Source organism: Hypanus sabinus, chromosome 1 (genome assembly GCF_030144855.1).
Source record: "Hypanus sabinus isolate sHypSab1 chromosome 1, sHypSab1.hap1, whole genome shotgun sequence".
NCBI lineage: Eukaryota > Metazoa > Chordata > Chondrichthyes > Myliobatiformes > Dasyatidae > Hypanus > Hypanus sabinus.
In genome coordinates this window covers 107076278-107096871 of record NC_082706.1, presented here as the reverse complement: position 1 = coordinate 107096871, position 20594 = coordinate 107076278, and the positions used below count along the sequence as shown (strand labels likewise).

The following is a 20594-nucleotide window of genomic DNA, read 5'->3' as shown; positions in this document are numbered from 1 at the left end:
ATGAATCCTTTACACAACGATCTATTATTTACAGATTAAAAACCAAAAATCAATGAAAAATCTGAAGCTCTCAAAACTCCAAACAGGACTTAAAATGTTTAGTTATTTGCGCTAATGGTTTTAGCTTCAAATGACCGAGGAAAAATTAATATTATGTTATGTTAAAGATCAATTTTGGACAATATTGAGGGAATGCAGCGCTGCCAATGGGTAGCTTCTTGCAAATGATCTCTCTCTCTCTCTCTCCCCCTCTCGTGAATGCTGAAAACCACACTGTTATTTATACCTTAGGAAAATATGAAATCCCCACCAAAAAATTATCCCTCATTTAAGTTTCTAAAACCAATTTATCAACACATCAGTATTAATGGGAGCTTGTTATGACTAGCTGTCATATTTCCCAAAATAGTGAAGTACTCTTTGTAAGATCAAACATCTGCTTTAAAAGAACATCTTGATTTGTAATAAAGTGAGGTGAAAAGCACTATACAGATCCAATTCACTGTCTTTTTATACCAACTCAGGTGTAATATATTTAATTAGTGCATGATGCACATTTCAAGAATCTTTCACTTCTGCTACCCACAGCACAGTTGGGCCACACTTCAATGTTGTTGGTGGTTGAACATCAAATTTCAATTATCCTCCGATTCAGTAAGCATCTTAATGGAAGATCTGGCACCAAAACTTGCATTACAATGAAGGAGAAACAACAATTATTCAAATTAATATTTCTCAGCTGATCTGCAGACCTAACCATCGATGGCAAATGATACGAAGAGATCATGCAAACTTTCTAATTAAAATTCAAACAGCTCAAAATAAGTGAATAAAAATCTTTAAATAAAAAGGATAAAAGGTACACCTTGAAAATGAAGGATCATTATTTTAATCTTGTAACAACTAGATCTTAAAGTGAATAATCAAAGAAATGAAGAAACACTTAAGAAATCGGTCGCTACGCTTCATCCACAGAACAGGCTTGTTAAAAAGCAAACCGTTTTCAAAATGCAAAGCACAATGATCATTATCAAAAAAATTGCAAATACGACTTTTCTCAAAATAGTGCAGCAGAATAAATGAAGTCAGGGTATAATTGATAACTAAACCAAGCAGATGTCAACCTGTGCTAAATAAATTTGTAAACAGAAGCCAAAAATGAATCAATTCTAGTAAATTAAGCAAACATAATTTAGGGACTATTATACACAAACAAGGCCAAACATACAGGAAAACAAGATATCGCTCAGTAAACAAGACAAAATTCAAGTTCTGAGTGTCTAGAAATCAAAAGATTGGCCTTTAACCCAAGGTAAACTCAAAGGTCTGCCCATTGTCATCCAGGAATAAAACAAGATTTTAATTCACCACTTTCAGCTTCTTCAATGGTTGAACTTAATCATTGTACCTCTTTAGACTTGCAATACAATTTTAAAGTCAGGAAAATTAGATGATTAATACTGACAGAAAAACAAAAATGTCAAAACAAGCATTTAACATGCCTATATGATTAATACCCTGCTACTCTATTGGCACTGGTATTACAAACTTCAAAACATATTGCTGCACTGTGGAAGGCTTATACATCACAATCCATTGAATAATCCTGTGACTGGTGGTCATGCATCAGAGCATCCTGTTACTTCAACATTAAAAGCAAAAGACTAAAGCAGACCTTCCAACTCAAGTCAATGGGGATGCACCAGGCACTTCTGCTTAAGATATATTCCTATCCAAGTCCAAAGTCCAGATCTCATCTACTGCTGTCTGACAAATTAATAGCAAGAATAAAACATTTTTAATTTTACAAACTCTAAGATATTGTGCACTTCAAAGACATGATTGCTTCTTTTAGTCTTAAATTGAAATGGGAAAGTGCATTCACAAAACCAATAAACAGAGCCCATTATACAAGTCAATACCTCTTTACTTACAGAATTGCATGACGATACTCCAATTTTGCATCATTTGTACCATCCTCTTCCAAATCAGTCTCACCCCCTGAGCTGCTTTCTGTGGCATCAGAATCAAATGCTCGCTCAGAAGTTCTGAGTTTTGCAGTCACACTGGACACCAATTTTAGTAGATCCTCAGAGATAGCTCGATCTTTCACAAAACCAGAGAAAGTATCCCCATTCAGTGAAGATAGTAAACATTTATTGCTTTCCCCAAATCCGAGGGAGGAACTAGAACAGGAATGAACACCATCAGCATCTACTTCTGGATCCGTCCTTGGAAAAGTACTCTTCAGTAGTACAGATCCAACCTGCAGGTTGCCACTCCCATGCAAAGTGCTTGTATATTTATTATTAGTGCTACTACAGTTATTAATAAGACTTTTGGTGAAAGTGGAAGAAAATTGCTTTAGACTATGTCCCACCAAACCTGCTAGCTGCTGCTGAGCATGGCGCTCCACCTGCTTAGCTTGCACAACTTGTAAACGCTTGCAGAGTCGATGAGCCCTGGTCCTGATCTCAGCTTGTTTACTTGCAACTACTAAACTCTGAACACTCACCTCATCCTGGCTAACATTAAAATTATTCTGACTGCTAACAATGCTGAGATTATTATGGTGGTTAGTCGTGTTTGTGCTGATGCTCTCAGGAGAATGTTTTTTTGTGTTTTGGGTCTCAGTCCCCAGACAATTTAGATTTATTTCGCCGCAGTGTGGTTTGAACGAAACTCCCACCGGTTTGGAGCCATGAAGATCCGTTCGACATCCATATTCGAGGTTGGGGATTTTGCCGCTGCCTTTCGTCAGCAGGCCGGAATCAGTTGCAGAGGTGTTAGTACTTCTTTGCAGCCTGTGCCAGCGTCTTTTATCCGAGTTTCCCTTTCCAGGCGAGGCCGAATTTAGCGAGATGGCGCCGTTGGTCCGCTGGACGCCACAGCCGCCCACCGCTTTGTTACTGCCATTCACCAGGCCAGAGTCACAGCTGAGACAAGGCGTTTCTTTCATCAAGCCATTACCAGTGGTGCTCGAATCCGTAACTTTACCTATCTCTTTCTCGTCGCCCGCGGCACAGAAAACTCCATCAGAATTCATTCTGTCCTGACGCTTGCCGTAAATCTGCGAGTCCCCCCTATTTAGGCCGAGGCCGGGGGCTTCCGTACAACTCACCCGCCTCTGTTGCAACTCGCCGGCCTGGTGGTGGCGATGGTGCCGCCGGTGAGGAGAATGGTGGCGGTGGTTGTGATGATTGTGGTGATTATAAGTTTTTGTCTCAGGCTCTTTCGCTCCTCCCAGAACAGCCACAGCGCAGCTCTCGCCGTGGTAAAAAGGCTCAGTCTCCGGACGCCGCCGCACTCTAGTCGGCCGGGCCAAGAACAGAGAGTCCATACGGCCGACGGAAAAATATAAAGGGTCGGCGAGTTTTTTATTTTTATTATTTTCCTCCCCTACGTCTTCGTCTAAAGTGCCATTAGAGGCCGCAGATGAAAGCGGCGAAGACGAGGGCAACGAGAACGCTGGTGAAGAAGACGACGACGATAGCGGCGGCAGTGATGATGACGACACCGCCAAGTTGAGTCCGTGGTGCTGCTGCCGCGCTTCGCTAGTGCTTTCACTCACAGCCGGTGAAGCTATTCGCTTCAAGCGACCGGCGGCCATCTTGTTTCCAGCTCTCCCTTCCCCCACCCCCCCTCCACCCTGCTCCCCTCCCCCACCACAAAATGGCGGACTTGTTGGGTCACGGGGAAAAAGCGCGCGCGCCCACAACACCAGCGGATGATCCTACAGAAATTACGGAAAATACTGTGTAAAAGGCTTTTATGCCAGGTCTTCATCATTCGTTTAGTCGTTTATTATTCTATACCCTTAACATAATACCCAAAACTCCAATGTAAAATTATTCAAAAGGTAGGTTGTTTAATCCGCTTGCGCTATTACTAAAAACATAATTTAATTTCAAATACTTTGTATTTAAATAGTAGTGACGTTCATATTTTCACATGTACGAATTAATAAGAAAACTTCAAGTATAGCTAAGCTAAATATAGTACGGGCTTGTCCCAAAAGTTGTAACTGCCGTGTAATGCGGGTTTTCTCGATGTTGCTTCTGTCCTTGTTCACATAATGAGCACAGCTGTGCTGATTCTCAAGCTTCTGGATCACGTCACTACGAAATGTTTTAAACAATACACAAAATCTCCCCCCCCCCCCCCATCAATCTGCTCAGGATTATCAAAAGGTACACTAAGGTATACGTCAGTGCAAAGAACGGACATTTAACCACAATAAACAACCATTCCTGAACCATGATCATTTTAAATGCAAATGATACAACGCTGTGAATAGCTCTTAAAAAGAGTACGAATAAACCAGTACAATTTTTCCATTTTCTGACAGATGAAAATGAACTCAGAATAGTAAATCTTATTTCTAATAAATATTCATATTGTATATAAGTGAGTCATGGATGGTCAAACCTGTTCTGCAATACACAATAGACAAATACGGGTGTAAGATAGGCATCTCAAAGAAAATTAATACTTTTATATGAGCAAATTAACAAGCAAAACAAATTAGAAGACACTGAGGAATGGCAAATCCGCACTTGGATTACACAGGAAATTAAATATTGCAGGTGTCCCAAATACTGTGTCCAGTGCTCCTGGTGTGGACTTCTATATATTGGTGAGACCCGACGCAGACCAGGAGACCATTTCACTGAACACCTACACTCTGTCCGCCAGAGGAAGCAGTTTCTGCCAGTGGCCACATTTTAAATCCACGTCCTATTCCCATTCTGATATGTCTATCCATGGCCTCCTCTCCTGTCAAGATGAAGGCACACTCAGGTTGGAGGAACACCTGATATTCCATCAGGGTAGCCTCCAACCTGATGGCATGAACATTGATTTATCTAACTTCAATTAATGCCCCTCCTCCCCTTCTTACCTCATCCCTAATTTTTTAATTTTTTTCCTCTCTTTCCCTCTCACAATAACTCCTTGCCTGTTCTCCATTTTCCTCTGGTGCTCCCCTCCCCACTTCTTTCTTCTAAGGCCTTCTGTCCTATGATACTTCCCCCTTTTCCAGCCTTGTATCCCTTTTGCCAATCAACTTTCCAGCTCTTAGCTTCATCCCCCCCCCCCCCTCCTGTCTTCTCCTTTTTGGGTCTCCCCCACCAAATCTCTTATTATCTCTTTTTTCCATTAGTCCTGATGAAGGGTCTCGACCCAAAACGTTAATTGTACTTCTTCCTATAAATGCTGCCTGGCCTGCTGCATTCCACCAGCATTTTGTGTGTTGCTTATATAAAGTTGGTTTGATACCTGCTCAAAAATTCTGTATTTAACCACACTATTTTGACCAATTGGGTATTACAGATTAGTCAGGTTGCAAAGTCATAATAAAGATACTGTACTCTAATTTGGGATAGCCGAGATAAAAAACACAGAAGGTTTTGCAATCAAAGGGAGAAGCAACACAAGTCTAATGGAGACAAACATTAGACTTATATGCATAGTTGACTAATGTATTGGATGGGGGTAAACTATGAATGATAATTATAGATATAAAAGGTGGCAAGTGATAGTTCTTTCCAAATATATTTACAGCATTCAGACATTGTTAAGGGCTATTGATTTTGGTGTCTCTAGTCTTGTTTATTCATGTTCCTAAGCAATCAGGCAAGGAGTTTCAGAATTTAGAAATGGTAATTCCAGTTTAGGATAGTCCAATTTGGACGAAAAACTGCAGATACTAGTTACTTCTTTATGCTAGCTGTCTTTGTTCTTCATGACAGTAGATGTTGCAGGCCTGGGAGATCTATTGGAGTGGTTTGAAAAGTTATAACATTGCAATTTATTAGTGGGACCTTGCAGCTGATGTATATCAATCATGACAGTTGTGAATGTTTAGACCTGTAATAAGTGAAATGCTTTAGACGAGACACAGGAGCACAGGCCACTCAGCCCATCAAGTCTGTTCCACCATTCCATCATGGTTGATTAATTATCCGTCACAACCGCATTCTCCTGCCATCTCCCCATAACCTTTGACGCCATTACTAACCAAAAACCTATCATTCTCAGCTTTCAATATACTCAATGACTTAGCCTCCACAGCCATCCATGTCAATGAATTCCTCAGATTCACACCCACTGGCTAAAGAAATTTCTTCTCATCTCTGTTTGACATGGACACCTCTCTTTTAAGGCTGTACACCCTGATCCTAGACTCACCCACAAAAGGAAACATCCTCTCCACATCCACTTTAACTAGGCCTTTCAATATTAGATAGATTTCAATGAAATTCCCCCTCACTATTCTAAACTCCAGCAAGTAAAGGCCATGATTTAGTCCTTATATGTTAATGCCTTCATTCCTAGAATCAATCTCGTGAATTTCCTCTGCACTCTCTCCAATGTCAGCACATCTCTTCTCAAATCAGGGACCCAAAGCTGCTCACAATATTCTAGTCCTCTCGAAATGAATGCTAACATTGCATTTACCTTCCTTACCACCGACTCAACTTACAAGTCAACCTTTGGGGAATGCTGCATGATAACTCCCAAGACCTTCTGCACCTCCGATTTCTGAATGTTCACCTTGTTTAGAAAATAGTTATGCCTTTATTCCTCCTACCAAAGAGCATGACCACACTTCCCTACACTATATTCCATCAGCAATTTCTTTGCCCATTCTCCCAATCTGTCCCAAGTACTCCTGCAAATTTACTGCTTCCTCAACACTACCTGCCCCTCCACCTATCTTTGTATCATCTGAAAACCTGGCCACAAAGCCATCAATTCCATCATCCAAATCATTGACAAACAACTTGAAAAGAAGTAATCCCAAGACCAACCTTTGAGGAACACCATGAGACACCAGCAGCCACCAGAATAGGCCTCTATTCTGACTCCTTGCCTCCTACCAGTCAATCTTCTATCGATGCTTCTGTCTTTCCTATAATACCATGGGCTCTTGTTAAGAAGCATCACATGTGGCACCTTGTTAAAGGCCTTCTGAAAATCCAAGTAAACAACATCCACTGACTCTCCTGCCTGTTATTTCCTCAAATAATTCCAACAAATTTGTCAGGCAAGATTCCCCTTAAGTAAATCATGCTGAATTTGGCCTACTTTATCATGCACCTCCAAGTACCCCAAAACCTCATCCTTAATAATGGACTTCAACATCTTCCCAACTATCAAAGTCAAGCTAACTGGCCTAAATTTCCTTTCTTCTGCCTCCCTCCCTTCTTAAAGAATGGAATGACATTTGCAATTTTCCAGTCCTCCAGAAACATTCCACAATTTAGTGATTCTTCAAAGATCAATACTATTGCCTCCACAATCTCTTTTGCCACCCCTTTCAGAACTCTGGGTGTCATCAATCTGGTCCAGGTGATTAATCTATCTTCAGACCTTTCAGCTTCCCAAGCACTTTCTCCTTTCTACACTCAATTCTTGCCCCTAACTCTCTCAAATTTCTGGCATCCTCCTAGTGTCCTCCTCGGAGTCCTGCCAAGTGCAGAAGTTCGCTGATGACACGGCCATAGAGGGGTGTGTCAGCAATGGTCAGGAGGAAGAGTATAGGAAACTGATACAGGACTTTGTGATATGGCGCAACTCAAACTACCTGCGTCTCAATATCACCAAGACCAAGGAGATGGTGGTGGACTTTAGGAGACCTAGGCCTCATATGGAGCCAGTGATCATTAATGGAGAATGTGTGGAGCAGGTTAAGACCTACAAGTATCTGGGAGTGCAGTTAGACGAGAAGCTAGACTGGTCTGCCAACACAGATGCCCTGTGCAGGAAAGCACAGAGTCGACTATACTTCCTCAGAAGGCTGGCATCATTCAATGTTTGTAGTGAGATGCTGAAGATGTTCTATCGGTCAGTTGTGGAGAGTGCCCTCTTCTTTGTGGTGGCGTGCTGGGGAGGCAGCATTAAGAAGAGGGACGCCTCACGCCTTAATAAGCTGGTAAGGAAGGTGGGCTCTGTCGTGGGCACAGAACTGGAGAGTATGACATCGGTGGCAGAGCGGAGGGCGCTGAGTAGGCTACAGTCAATCATGGAAAACCCTGAACATCCTCTGCACAGCACCATCCAGAGACAGAGAAGCAGCTTCAGCGGCAGGTTGCTGTCAATGCAATGCTCCTCAGACAGGATGAAGAGATCATTACTCCCCAACGCCATTCGGCTCTACAATTCAACCACTAGGGGCAAGACATGTTAAAGTGCCGGGGTTAGGACTGAGCTTAAGTTACCACTCAATGTACTTTAGTAAACTATTTAAGAACTTTTTAAAAGCTATTTATTAATGGTTTTTGGGAGGGTGATTTTAGATGCACATCATATTTATACTGAGGTAAATACTGTATGTAATTAGTTTTGCTACAATAAGTGTATGGGACACTGGAAAAATGTTGAATTTCCCCTTGGGGATGAATAAAGTATCTATCTATCTATCTAGTGTCTTCCAGTGAAGACCAACACAAAATACTTAGCAAGTTCATCCACCATTACTATTCCTTCAGCGTAATTTTCCTGCAGTTCAATATCCACTCTTGCTTGCTTTGCTCTTTGTTATAGCTGAGAACACTCCTGAAATCCTCTGATATAATTGGCCTGCTTACCTTCATATTTCTATCTTTCTCTCATGTTTCTTTAATTCACCTTCTGTTAGTTTTTTTAAAAAGCTTACCAATCTTCTAAGCTTCCCACTAAATTTTAGCTATTATTAGATGCCCTCTCTTTAGCTTTTATGCTGTCTTTGGCATGTATCTACCTGCCCCTTCCGAATTGCCCCCAAAAACTCCAGCCATAGCTGCTCTGCCATCATCCCTGTTAGAGTTCAACTCAGGCCAACTCCATTCTTTTGCCTCCAATTCCCTTTACTACACCTAAATACTGATACATCTGACTTAATCTTCTCCCTCTCAAACTGATCACTGCTTGTTTAATATTATGTGGTTGGAGCAAGTGGGGAGGATTCTACAACATTCTTAATCTACCTTGCAGGCAGCCAGGTTGTGGTTAAGACAGGGGTTCCCAAGGTTGGGTCCACACACCCTTTAGTTAATGGTACAGGTCCATGGCACATTAAAAAAGGTTGAGAGCTCAAGAATTAAGAGATAGTTGATTAAATTGAAAGTCAAGGATTTAAATGAAAATAGTATTTGTGAGCTTAAATTATTTCAATAAAAGTAATTGAAATCATGTTCAAACACTCACAATTTGAGTTAGTTTGGCCTGCTTGGTGAGACTGAATATAATATAACCAAGTTCAGTAATAACAAATATAGGAATTAAAAGTTGCAGAACAAAGTAGAAAAATACTGCCAGTTTTAACCATATTAGGAGTAGGGAATTCTCAAAACCGAGCTAGGGATGCTGAGTCATACTGAAGTAAATGAAAGAAATTGCTGAACCACAAGGAAATCAAAATGTATGGCAAATGGACAGTAAAGAGTTGTGATCAAAACTCAACTGCCATTTCATATTATCAGTAAAGAATGAAAACTCAACTGTGATAGAACTATTCTATCAACTCCAAAACTGCTAATTTTAAAATAATCAATATCGCCAGGAAAAATATTGGAAAATAAATTCTCACTTTTCAATGCTCGAAGAAACACTCCAGCCTCATCCATATCCTGTCTCCCTCCATTTTTGAAGTTACATCACTTTGTTTAATCCTATCAGCAAGGCAGTTGCTCCTGGCTCAAATATAAAACACATAAAATACAAATAACAAAAAGCACCAGCATCTCTTTTGAAAAATCACGATAAAAACATAGACTAAATCACTATAAGCCTTTCACACCAAAATGAGCCAAATAGCCATAAAAAGGCAAACTATAATTCAATAATTTCCTCATGTTACATGGATTGGTGGTTGGAGTGTGCAACAGTATCTCTGCATCTCTAACTATTGAAGTTTTCCCAAGATTAACAAGTTTCTCTTTCAGATCAGAAGACAATCATCTTTAATTCAGTACAAAAAACACGGAAAGACTCTCAAAGTTAACTTAAATTTTATGTTTTTTAACTAATGGCTGGAGGATCAAATGTTTAGAACCCAAGTAGGTCCCAAAGCTCTTGAAAGGTACAATACCCTAGTGACTACATTTCAAAATGTGTCAAGTCACCAATTTCTGCAAAGAACATTCCTACAATAATGATGACCAGATTATTTGTCTTAGTAGCATTGATTTTCACAGCAAATGCTAGTATGTGAAAAGTAATTCTTTACCGTTTCTGTATTGTATTGCTCTGTGATTCCCCTTTTCAAAATATTGCTACAGTATCCTTTAATATTCTTAATTTTAGGTCTTTTCAGTGATGGCCTCTCCCCCATTAATGCATGACCATCAGCCTTCATTTTTGTACTAGCCTTCCAAACAAGTCCAAAAATTAAGGACTGGGACTTTTTAAGCAATGAATTTCTGTGAAACAAATTAAGCCATATTCACGAATATTTATAAATAGATAACTGTCTAGGCTTTAGCCAGTGATCACCAATTCCTGCCATTGTCTGTAAGGAACTTGTACCATCTCCCATGACTGCATGGATTTCCTCCAACATTCCAAAGACTTAGTGAGTTATAGCCATGCTATGTGGGCGCCAGGACCATGACAACACTTGTGGGCTGCCCTCAGCACAATCCTTGGACAGTGTTGGTTGTTGATGCAAAACAACACATTTCACTTTATATTTCAATGCATGTGACAAATAAACCTAATATTTACCTTTAATCAAGGCTGATTGTTTGAATAACAGCCTGAATAATTAATCACCATTACCCCTTTTTCTGCAGTTATCTTCTTAATTCCAGTTAACATCTGATACATGAAGGTAACATTTTATTTTGCACGAATGAGAAGTATTTTAATGATAATTTGAGACTTGTGGAGGGACAGGATTTTTTTTTTAAAAAAAGGTTGGATCTCTAGCAGAATAATTTTTTTTAAAGATCAAAAGTGTTGAGCTTGAGGTCCAAGTACAGAGGCTTTGACAGGTCAGGTTTCAACAAGGAGGCCGTGTGGTAACAAGCCATGCTAAAATCAAACTAACATCTTTCCTCCTTCTTTTGTCCAATATTTAGAAATGGCAGTTAGTGGATTGGTGATCCTCCTATGAATGTGAATACTCTTTACTGGTTACAGCTCAGTATTCAACACCATCATCCCCTAAGAATCATCATTATCCAAGACCAGAAGAAGCTGCAGAAGATCGTGAACATAGCCCAGCACATCACACAAACCAATCTTCCATCCTTGGACTCACTTTACACTGCACGCTGTCAGTGCAGTGCTGCCAGGATAATCAAAGGCACGACCCACCCAGCCAACACACTTTTTCTCCCTCCTCCCTCTGGGAGAAGGTTCAGGAGCTTGAAGATTCGTATGGCCAGATTTGGGAACAGCTTCTTTCCCACTGTGATAAGACTGCTGAACAGATCCTGAACCGGATCTAGGCCGTACCTTCCGAATATCCGAACCTGACTTGCACTACCTTACTTTCCCTTTTCTAATTATGATTTATAATTTAAATTTTTATTATATTTACTTCGATTTGAACTTCAGGGAGCATGAAGTGCAGAATCAAATATCGCTGTGATGATTGTACGCTCTAGTATTAATTGTTTGGTGACAATAAAGTATATCAAGTATAGAAATTATCAGTAAATTACAAGACCTGAGCCTTAATATCCCTGTGGAATTGGAACCTAGATTTCCTCACTTGTAAACCCCAGTCTGTTCAGATTGGCAAAAACATCTCCACAATATCCGTCAGCACAGGAGCGCCACAGGGATGTGTACTTAGATCCCACTCTACTCACTTTAAACCTATGACTGTGTGGCTAAATACAGCTCTAACACCATATGCAAGTTTGTTGATGACATCACTGTTGTGGGCTGTATCAAAGATGGTGATGAATCAGCATTCAGGAGGGAGATTGAAAACTTGGCCAATTGGTATATTGAATTGACTATTCCTTACATCCTTTACATACATGAGTAAAGATCTTTACATTAACATCTAACTGTGCAATGTGCAATCATAATAATTTATAATAAATAGAACAGTCAATGTAACAGAGATACACTCAAATCAGCATGAGCTGATCAGTCTAATGGCCCAGCAGAAGAAGCTGTCCCCGGAGCCTGAGGGTCCTGGCTTTTTTACTGCGGTACCATTTCCCAGATGGTAGCAGCTGGAATAGATTGTGATGACTTGGGTCCCCAGAGATCCTTCGGACCCTTTTTCACAACTGTCTTTGTAAATGTCCTGAATCATGGGAAGTTCACAATTACAGATGTGCTGGGCTGTCCACACCACTCTCTGCAGAGTCCTGCAATTAAGGGAGGTACAGTTCCCATACCAGGCAGTGATGCAGCCAGTGAGGATGCTCTCAATCATGCCCCTGTAGAAAGTTATTAGGATTTGGGGGCCCACACCAAACTTCCTCAACCGCCTGAGGTGAAAGAGGTGCTGTTGTGCCTTTTTCACCACACAGCTGGTGTGTACAGACCACGCGAGATCCTTGGTGATCTGGATGCTGAGGAAATTAAAGCTGTTTACCCTCTCAACCCCAGATCCATTGATGTCAATAGAGATTAGCCCGTCGCCATTCCTCCTGTAATCCATAAACAGCTCCTTTGTTTTTGCGACATTGAGGGAGAGGTTTTCTTGACACCACAGTGTCAGAGAGATGACTTCTTCCCTATAGGCCATCTCATTATTGTTTGAGATAAGGCTAATCAATGTAGTGTCGCCGGCAAATTTAATTAGCAGATTAGAGTTGTGGGTGGCGGCACAGTCATGGGTATACAGGGAGTAAAGGAGGTGACTTAGTACACAGCCCTGAGGGGCATTTGTGTTGATAGTCAGAGGGGTGGAGGTGAGGGAGCCCATTCTTACCAGCTGCCAGCAATCTGACAAGAAGTCCAGGTTCCAGCTGCACAAGGCAGGATCAAGGCCGAGGTCTCTGAGCTTCTTGTCAAGCCTGGAGGTAACTATGGTGTTGAATGGTGAACTGTAGTCAAAGAACAGCATTCTCACATAAGCATCCTCCTTCTCCAGATTTGTAAGGACAGTATGTAGTGCAGTGGCTATTGTATTGTCTGTCAGTCAGTTATGTCAGTAGACAAATTGTAAGGGGTCCAGTTTGGGTGGTAGCATGCTGCAGATGTAGTCCTTGACCAGCATCTTAAAGCATTTGCTTATTATTGAGTTAAGTGTGACAGGACGCCAGTCGTTCAGGCATGTTATCTTGGTCTTTTTTGGTACAGGAACGATGGTGGATAACGACAACCTCTCAATGAGACCAAGGAACTGACTGTAGACTTCTGGAGAAGGAAACCAGAGGTCCATGAGCCAGTAATGATCAGAGGTGGAGAGGGTCAGTAGCTTTAAATTCCTGGGTGTCACCATCTCAGAGGACCTGTCCTGGACCCATCATATAATTGCAAAGAAAACACAACAGCACCTCTACTTCCTCAGGAATCAAAGGAGATTCAGCATGTCATCAAAAATGTTAACAAACTTCTATAGATATGTGGTGAAAAGTGTGCTGACTGGCTGCACTACGGCCTGGCATGGGAACACCAAAGCCTTTGAGCAGAAAATCCTGCGAAAGATAGTGTTTTCAGCGCGGTACATCACAGGCAAAACCATCTCAACCACGGATCCTATCAATATGAAAAGCTGTTGTAGAAAAGCAGCAACCATCAAAGATCCCCACCAATCAGGCCATGCTCCTTTCGCACTGCTGCCATCAGGTAGAAGGTACAGATGCCTCAAGACTCGCACCACCGCTCAGGAGCAGTTACTACCCCTCAACCATCAGGCTCTTGAAAAAAAGGGGATAACAACACTCATTTAAAGACACTTGCATTGTTATTTCATGCTCATTATTTATTGTTATTTATTTATCTGCATTTGCAGTTTATTTATAATTCCTGATGTTTACAGTTTACAGATCCTGTTTCTGGCTATTATTCCTTAGATTTACTAAGTATGCCCATAGAAAAAAGAATCTCAGGGTTGTACGTGGTGAAAACCACATGGTAAGCTTAACTGCACTTACAAGGAGTCTTGCAGCAAAGAAAAAACAAACAAACCAGGCCCTTCAGCCCAATTCCTTTATGCAGACTGTTGCCCAGTGAGTTAGTCCCAACTGCCTACATTTGGCCCAGAGCCATCTACCCCTTTCAGGTCTATGTAGTTATTTAGATGGCTTTTTATTGCTCCTAATGTGCCTACCTTAACCGCTATTTCTGGTGGATCATTCCAAATCCACATCACCCTTTGTGTAACAAAGCTGCTCTAATGGCTCTTTTAAGTCTCTTAAAAGTCGCCTTGGGTAACTTTTTGTTTTTAGCAACCCCTCCCTGGGAAAAAGACAATATACTTGCTCTTCACTTATAACATTATGAGGTCACTCCTCAATCTCCTACATTACAGTCCTAGTCTACGCAACCTCTCCTTGTAACTCAGCACCCCACAAGTCGAGGAAACAACCTAGTTAAGTCTTTCCTGTATACTTTCTAGTTTAATGACATCTTTTATATAAAAGGGTGAGCAAATTGGCACACGATACTCCAAAAGTGGCCTTATCAACATCTTGTGTAACTGCAGCATAACCTCCAAACTCCCATACTCAATGTCCTGACTAAAGACAACTGTGCCAAACACCTTCAATACCCTATCTACCTGTGATGCTGCTTTAAGTGAACTCTGCACTTGGACTCTTGGGTCCCTTTTTACCATAACACTGAAAGATGGCAGATAGAATTTAATACAGAGAAGTGTAAGGTTTTGCACTTTGAGAGGACCAACCAGGGTAGGTCTTACACAGTGAGTGGTAGGGCACCAAGAAATGTGGTAGAACAAAGGGATCTGGGAATACAGGTTCACAATTCATTGAAAGTGGCATCACAGGTAGATAGGGTAATAGAGGAAGCTTTTGGCACATTGAACTTCATAGACCAAAGTATTGAGTACAGGAGGCAGGATATTATGTTTAAGTTGTATAAGACATTGGTGAGGTCTAATTTGGAGTATTGTATGGAGTTTTGGTCACCTTCCTACAGGAAAGATGTAAATAAGATTGAAAGAGTACAGAGTAAATTTACAAGAATGGTGCCTGGATTGAAGTGCCTGAGTTACAAGGAAAGTGAAAAGATTAGGACTTTATTTCACAGGATGTAGAAGATGAAGGGGAGATTTGATAGAGATATACAAAATTATGAGAGGTGTAGATAGGGTAAATGCAAGTAGGCTTTTTCCACTAAGGTTGGGTGAGACTACAACTAGAGGTCATGGGTTAATGGTGAAAGGTGAAATGTGCAATGGGAACAGGAGGGGAATCTTCTTCATTCGAGTTACTGGGAGTGTGGAACAAGCTGCCAGTGCAAGTGGTAGATGTGACTTCCATTTCAAAGTTTAAGAGAAGTTTGGATAGATACATGGATAGGAGGGACATGGAGGGCTATTGTCCAGGTGCAGGTTAATGAGACAAGGCCGTTTAAATGGTTAGGCATGGACTAAATGAGCCAAAAGCCCTGTTTCTGTGCTGTAGTTTTCCATGACTGTCCTACTCGAGTTTGAAAGCCTCAACTCATATACCTAGTTGATCAAATTTATTATCTAAGTATGCATATACTACATCGAGTTTAATTTTTTTCAAGCATTTATAGGAAAATAAAAATACAATAGAATTCATGAAAAATAACAAAAAGACTGACAATGTGCAAAAGATGGCAAATCATGTAAATAATAAATAATGCTGAGTTTTAGAGTTGTTCAAACTGAGTTTATAGGTTGTAGAATCAGTTCAGTGTAGAGGTTTGATAAGTTATTCACTCTGGTTCAGGAGCCTGATGGTTGTAGGATAATAACTGTTCCTGAATCTGGTGTGGGACCCAAGGCTCTCATACCTCTTGCCCAATGGCAGTAGCAAGAAGACCCTGTGTAATTTCTCATAACCTTCTACCCTATCTACAAATCATTTAACTTAGTATCAACACCGCCTTTTTAGCTATGTATGACACATATGGGTTTATGATATCGTGGCAAACACAAAAGCATGCTGGAGCAAAGGGCAGGCATGGCAGTTCAATGTTTAGTTGTGACAGGGGTGGGGTTACCAACAATGGAAGAGGTGTTGCATTGCTGATCAGGGAGAGCATGAGTATTCAAGAAGGATATCCTGGAGAATCAGCAAATTTATGGGTACAACTCGGGTATAAGGAATGGGTGATCACTTTCATGGGATTATACTGTAGGCCTCCAAAGTTTAGAAGAACAAATACACAGACAACAATCAGTTGCAAATAAAAGCAACAGGGCTGAAGTAGTAGATGAGTTCCCCAATATTTGCTGGGATGCCTTAGCATAGCAGGTCTTAATGGGGCAGAATGTGTGAAATGTCCCCAGAAAGGAGTTTCAAAAGCACCAAGCAGAGGATGTTCTATAGAGCTGTACACAAACATATTTTAGGAAATGAGAATGAGGCAAATGGTGAAAGTGCCAGTGGAGCAACTCTTAATGAACTGTGACCACGATTCCATAAGTTTTAAAGGTAGTCACAGAAAAGGCTAAGCTTGAACCTGGAGTTAAGGTCTTAAATTGGGGATAGCCAACTTCAATAGTAGTGCTAGATCCAGTTCAAACTGAGTCAAGGTTGCTAGATGAGATGGAATACAGAGAGGAGGTAGAGTGGCTACAATGGTGCAAACACAACTTGAGTCAAGGCTAAAGAGATGATTGTAGACCTTAGGAAGGTGAAGGCTGACCACTCCTCATCTCACATACATGAGTCCTCCATGGAGAGAATTGGGAGTACCAAATTTCTGAGAGTGTACATAACAGGCCATCTTACCTGGTCCCCCAACACCAGCTCTTTAGTCAAGAAAGAACAGCACTGCCACTATTTTCTGAGGAGATTCAGGCATGCGAGGCTCTCCCCACCCTTACCCCCTACTTCTAACCAGTTTGGACAGGAGCACCACTGAGAATGTCCTGACTAGCTGCATCACCATCTGGAATGAGAATTGCAATACATTCGATTGCAAGACCCTGCAAAGGATTGTGAAGACTACTGATAGAGTTCCTCTTCCACCCATCCAATGTATTTGTCAGGAATGCTGCTTACACAGGCCCATAGCATTAAGACAAGAACTGTTATGATGGAAAACAGCTCCTTCCCTCAAGCCAAGTCTACTGAACACCCTGTCACCACCCAGGTCTCATCACGAATGAAGTGTCAGTAGCATTATACTGTTTATTTTTAAAACCTGTATTGAAAATGCCTCTCAAGTTATTTGTAGTAAAATTACTACATGTGTTGTGTGTGAGTGGTATGTATTAAACAGCCTTGGTCCAGAGGAACATGGTTTTGTTTGGCAGTATACATGTAATATGGTTGATTAACAATAAAGTTGAATTAGTACAAAATAGGATCTGGCAAAAGTAGATTGTGAGCAGCTGCTAGAGGAAAAACAATATCTGATAAGTGGGAGTTTAAAAGCAAAGCAATAAGATTTCATTAAGGGCAATAATCAAATATGGCAAAAGTAGGAAATGATAGTTAAGAAAAGTAAAATGAAACACTGGTCATGAAAAAGGAGGCACATATCAGGTATGGGAAATAGTTTACAAGCAATTTATTTGAAGTTTTTAGAGGAAAGTGGTTCAAAGGGTATAAGGTGACATGAAATAGCCCTGGTCAGCAGAAATGAAGAAAACTCCAAAAACCTTCATAAATGTATTAGAAGCAAGAGAAAAGCTAAGGAAAGAGCAAGTCCCCTTCAGGGACCAAAAGACAAGTCTTCATGTGGAGAAAGGGGATATGCATGGTGTTCTGAATGAATACTTAGTATCAGTATTCACCAAGGAAAAGGAAGGAGTGTTAGCAAAATGTATATACAGTCCTCTCAGTCTGCAACATGCATCAGGGAAGAGGGAGGCAGTACTAGATAATTTGCTTTGGCAATGAGAGTTACAGGAAGAAAAGGAGGATATTGCTGGAGTTCTGATGACGATCTTATTTTCATCTTTAGCCTTGGGTGGGGTGCCAGAAGACTGGAGAGCAAGTAATGGTCCCTTATTCAAAAAGGCCAATGGAAGCCTTACATTAGTAGCATGGAAACTGTACAAAAAAAAATTCTTAGGGACTCAATTTAAAAACAGAATAGTACAGCACGGGAACAGACTCTTTTGCCCAAGATATCCAACCAATGGCAATGTAAATAGCACATCTGCCTGCACATGGTCAAAATCAGTCATGTGCAATTCACATCTGTCTATGCCTTTATTCCTTGACCATAGTGCATGACCATACACTTCCATCTGCCACTTCTTTGCCCATTCTCCTAATCTGCCCATGTCCTTCGCAGACTCTGTTTCTTCAACACTACCTTCCCTTCCACCTATCCTTTGTATCATTTGCAAACATAACTTACAAAGCCATTCTGTCATCCAGCCTATTAACATAATGTTAAAAATAATCCAACACCTGTGGAATATCACTAGTCACAGCAACCAACCAGAAAAGGCCCCTTTATTCCCACAATTTGCCTTCTGCCAGTCATCCAAATTTCCTGTCCACGCTAGTATCTTTCCTGTAATACCATGTGTTCCTAACTTGTTCGGCAGCCTCATGTGCATCTTATTTTCAAAGGACTTCTGAAAATCCAAGTACACTGCATCCACTGACTCCTCTTTGTCTATACTGCCTGTTATTTCCTCAAAGAAATCCAACAGATTTGTTGAAACAGCACATTTTGGATTGAGGAGTAAAAAAAGTCCTACTGTCCTGAGATAAAGTTAACCCTCCTGAGACATTCAATGGGACCGGTTGTTGCTCTTAGCCGTAAGCCTTTTAGGTCCACATCAATTAATTTCAAATGTTAACATTTGAAAAAGCAAAAGCAACAGGCTCATTTTTCTTTCTTCCCCACCCCCACCTTTATCAGTACCATTTGCCAGAAGATGTTCGAGGCTCTAGTAAATGACTGTCCATTTGAAACCTGACAGCAACCAAACAATGTACTTTAAAAAATATCTATGCAGCATAAATATGGATATCAACCTTTTCACCATTTCATATACCCAAGAATCAGCATAAATCAGGTACAGCATAAACAAATGCCATACAAAACACCCTTCCATTCCATCAATCGTGCGTTTTTTTGGCAAAAGTGAGATTTCACCCCACTATTCAGAGAATTCATTCCTCATCTGAACTCCACATTTTAAAATCACCCACTACATTCAATATATCCATTGAGGATGAACCTTAATTCAGACATTAAAATTGTGTTTGTTCATAAATTGAGCCTCCAACCCCAAATTTCCTCTGATACAAAGACCTTCAGAATTTCAGCCATTTCCTTCAGTCTGATTGCTTCAAACATAGATGATTTAATCACCATCAAATTCAACATTGCCGCTCCTACACCAACTCCAGAACTCAAGGAAAGTTCAAATTTTAAGTGTCCATCTTCAAAATCCTTTTTTCATCATCTCCCCTCCCCTTCTCCTGGCATCTTTAACAGGTCTTCAATTCTGAGAACTTTCTCACTATTTTTCTCCTTTAATCCCAGCACTGGATGATTTTTGATTCTTTCATGAAACATATATACCTTTCACTCAATCTTTTGGTCAAACTTCCCACTACCTTGGTCTCAGAGTTTTAATGAGGAAACATGGTCAGTATTTCAAGACATAAACAAAAGGTCTTAATCATCGTCGTCTTATATGAAATGAAATCATGTCACAACCAAATCAGAAGGTCTACAGCTCATGCAGGACAATAGTGGGGATACTAAAATTAGAGTCAGAAATGCAAAGGCTTTAATCAGATTTAACAAAGTTAGGAAAGTGGTATCTTAAATATGAAGGTGAACATGGATTTTGAAATAATCAGCCCTCAGCCCCAAACAATGAAAGCAGGGGAGTAGGCCAGGCTGCTTTGGGAAATGAAAATAAAAATTCCAAAATACTGGAAGTCTCAAACAAAACCTGAAAATGCCTGAGGCACTCAGGCAACATGTGGAAAAAGTATTAACATTTCAGGTCAAAGACTCTTTTGCCAAAGGGTCTTCAACCCAAACCAATTTCCAATTTCTCTTTCCACTAATGACAACTGACTTACTTAATGCTTGCAGCACCATGTTTTTGATTAAAACTATTTGTGGAGTTCAAGGTGGAACTTAAGGAGCACTGAGGAGGAGGGTGCTTATATTTGAAACCATGAATGACTATTTTCAAAACACAGGCAGTATCAGTTTATTAATTGCTTCACTGACTGACTTTCCACAAATCTAAAAAGAAAATAAAGGACAAAACCCAACTTGGAGAATTATGCTCATTTTCATATAAACACAATGTGAGTTATGTAAAAAAAAAACTGAAGGACAAATAATAAATACAGATATTAAGAATATTAAAAATTAATATTTATAATCAGCAACTCCTACATTATAGAAATCACTCGTCTCTGAAACTGAGATGATTTTCAAAGTACATCAAGTCAAAGGAGCAGAGACAGGCTCTGCTGTTTCCAGTGACTGGGTATTGAACGTTTACAGTCTCTACTACAGTTCCTGTTTACGTTGCAAGCCTT

General features: G+C 40.5%; 1 protein-coding gene and 1 long non-coding RNA gene across 3 annotated transcripts in view; one reads left to right on the top strand and one right to left on the bottom strand.

Moving 5' to 3' along the window:
- Nucleotides 1-3743, bottom strand: part of LOC132396276 (KAT8 regulatory NSL complex subunit 1-like) — a 146625-nt gene extending 142882 nt beyond the window's left edge. For both annotated transcript variants that reach the window (XM_059973802.1, XM_059973808.1), the window contains exon 1: nucleotides 1935-3743. In XM_059973802.1, coding sequence (XP_059829785.1) covers nucleotides 1935-3610 — 1676 coding nt within the window. In that variant the 5' untranslated portion in view covers nucleotides 3611-3743. The remainder of the gene's footprint in view (nucleotides 1-1934) is intronic.
- Nucleotides 3726-15762, top strand: LOC132396304 (uncharacterized). The gene is made up of 2 exons (XR_009512941.1): nucleotides 3726-3859; nucleotides 13255-15762. It is a non-coding gene; the product is annotated as an uncharacterized LOC132396304 (long non-coding RNA).
- The last annotated feature ends 4832 nt before the right edge of the window (nucleotides 15763-20594 follow it).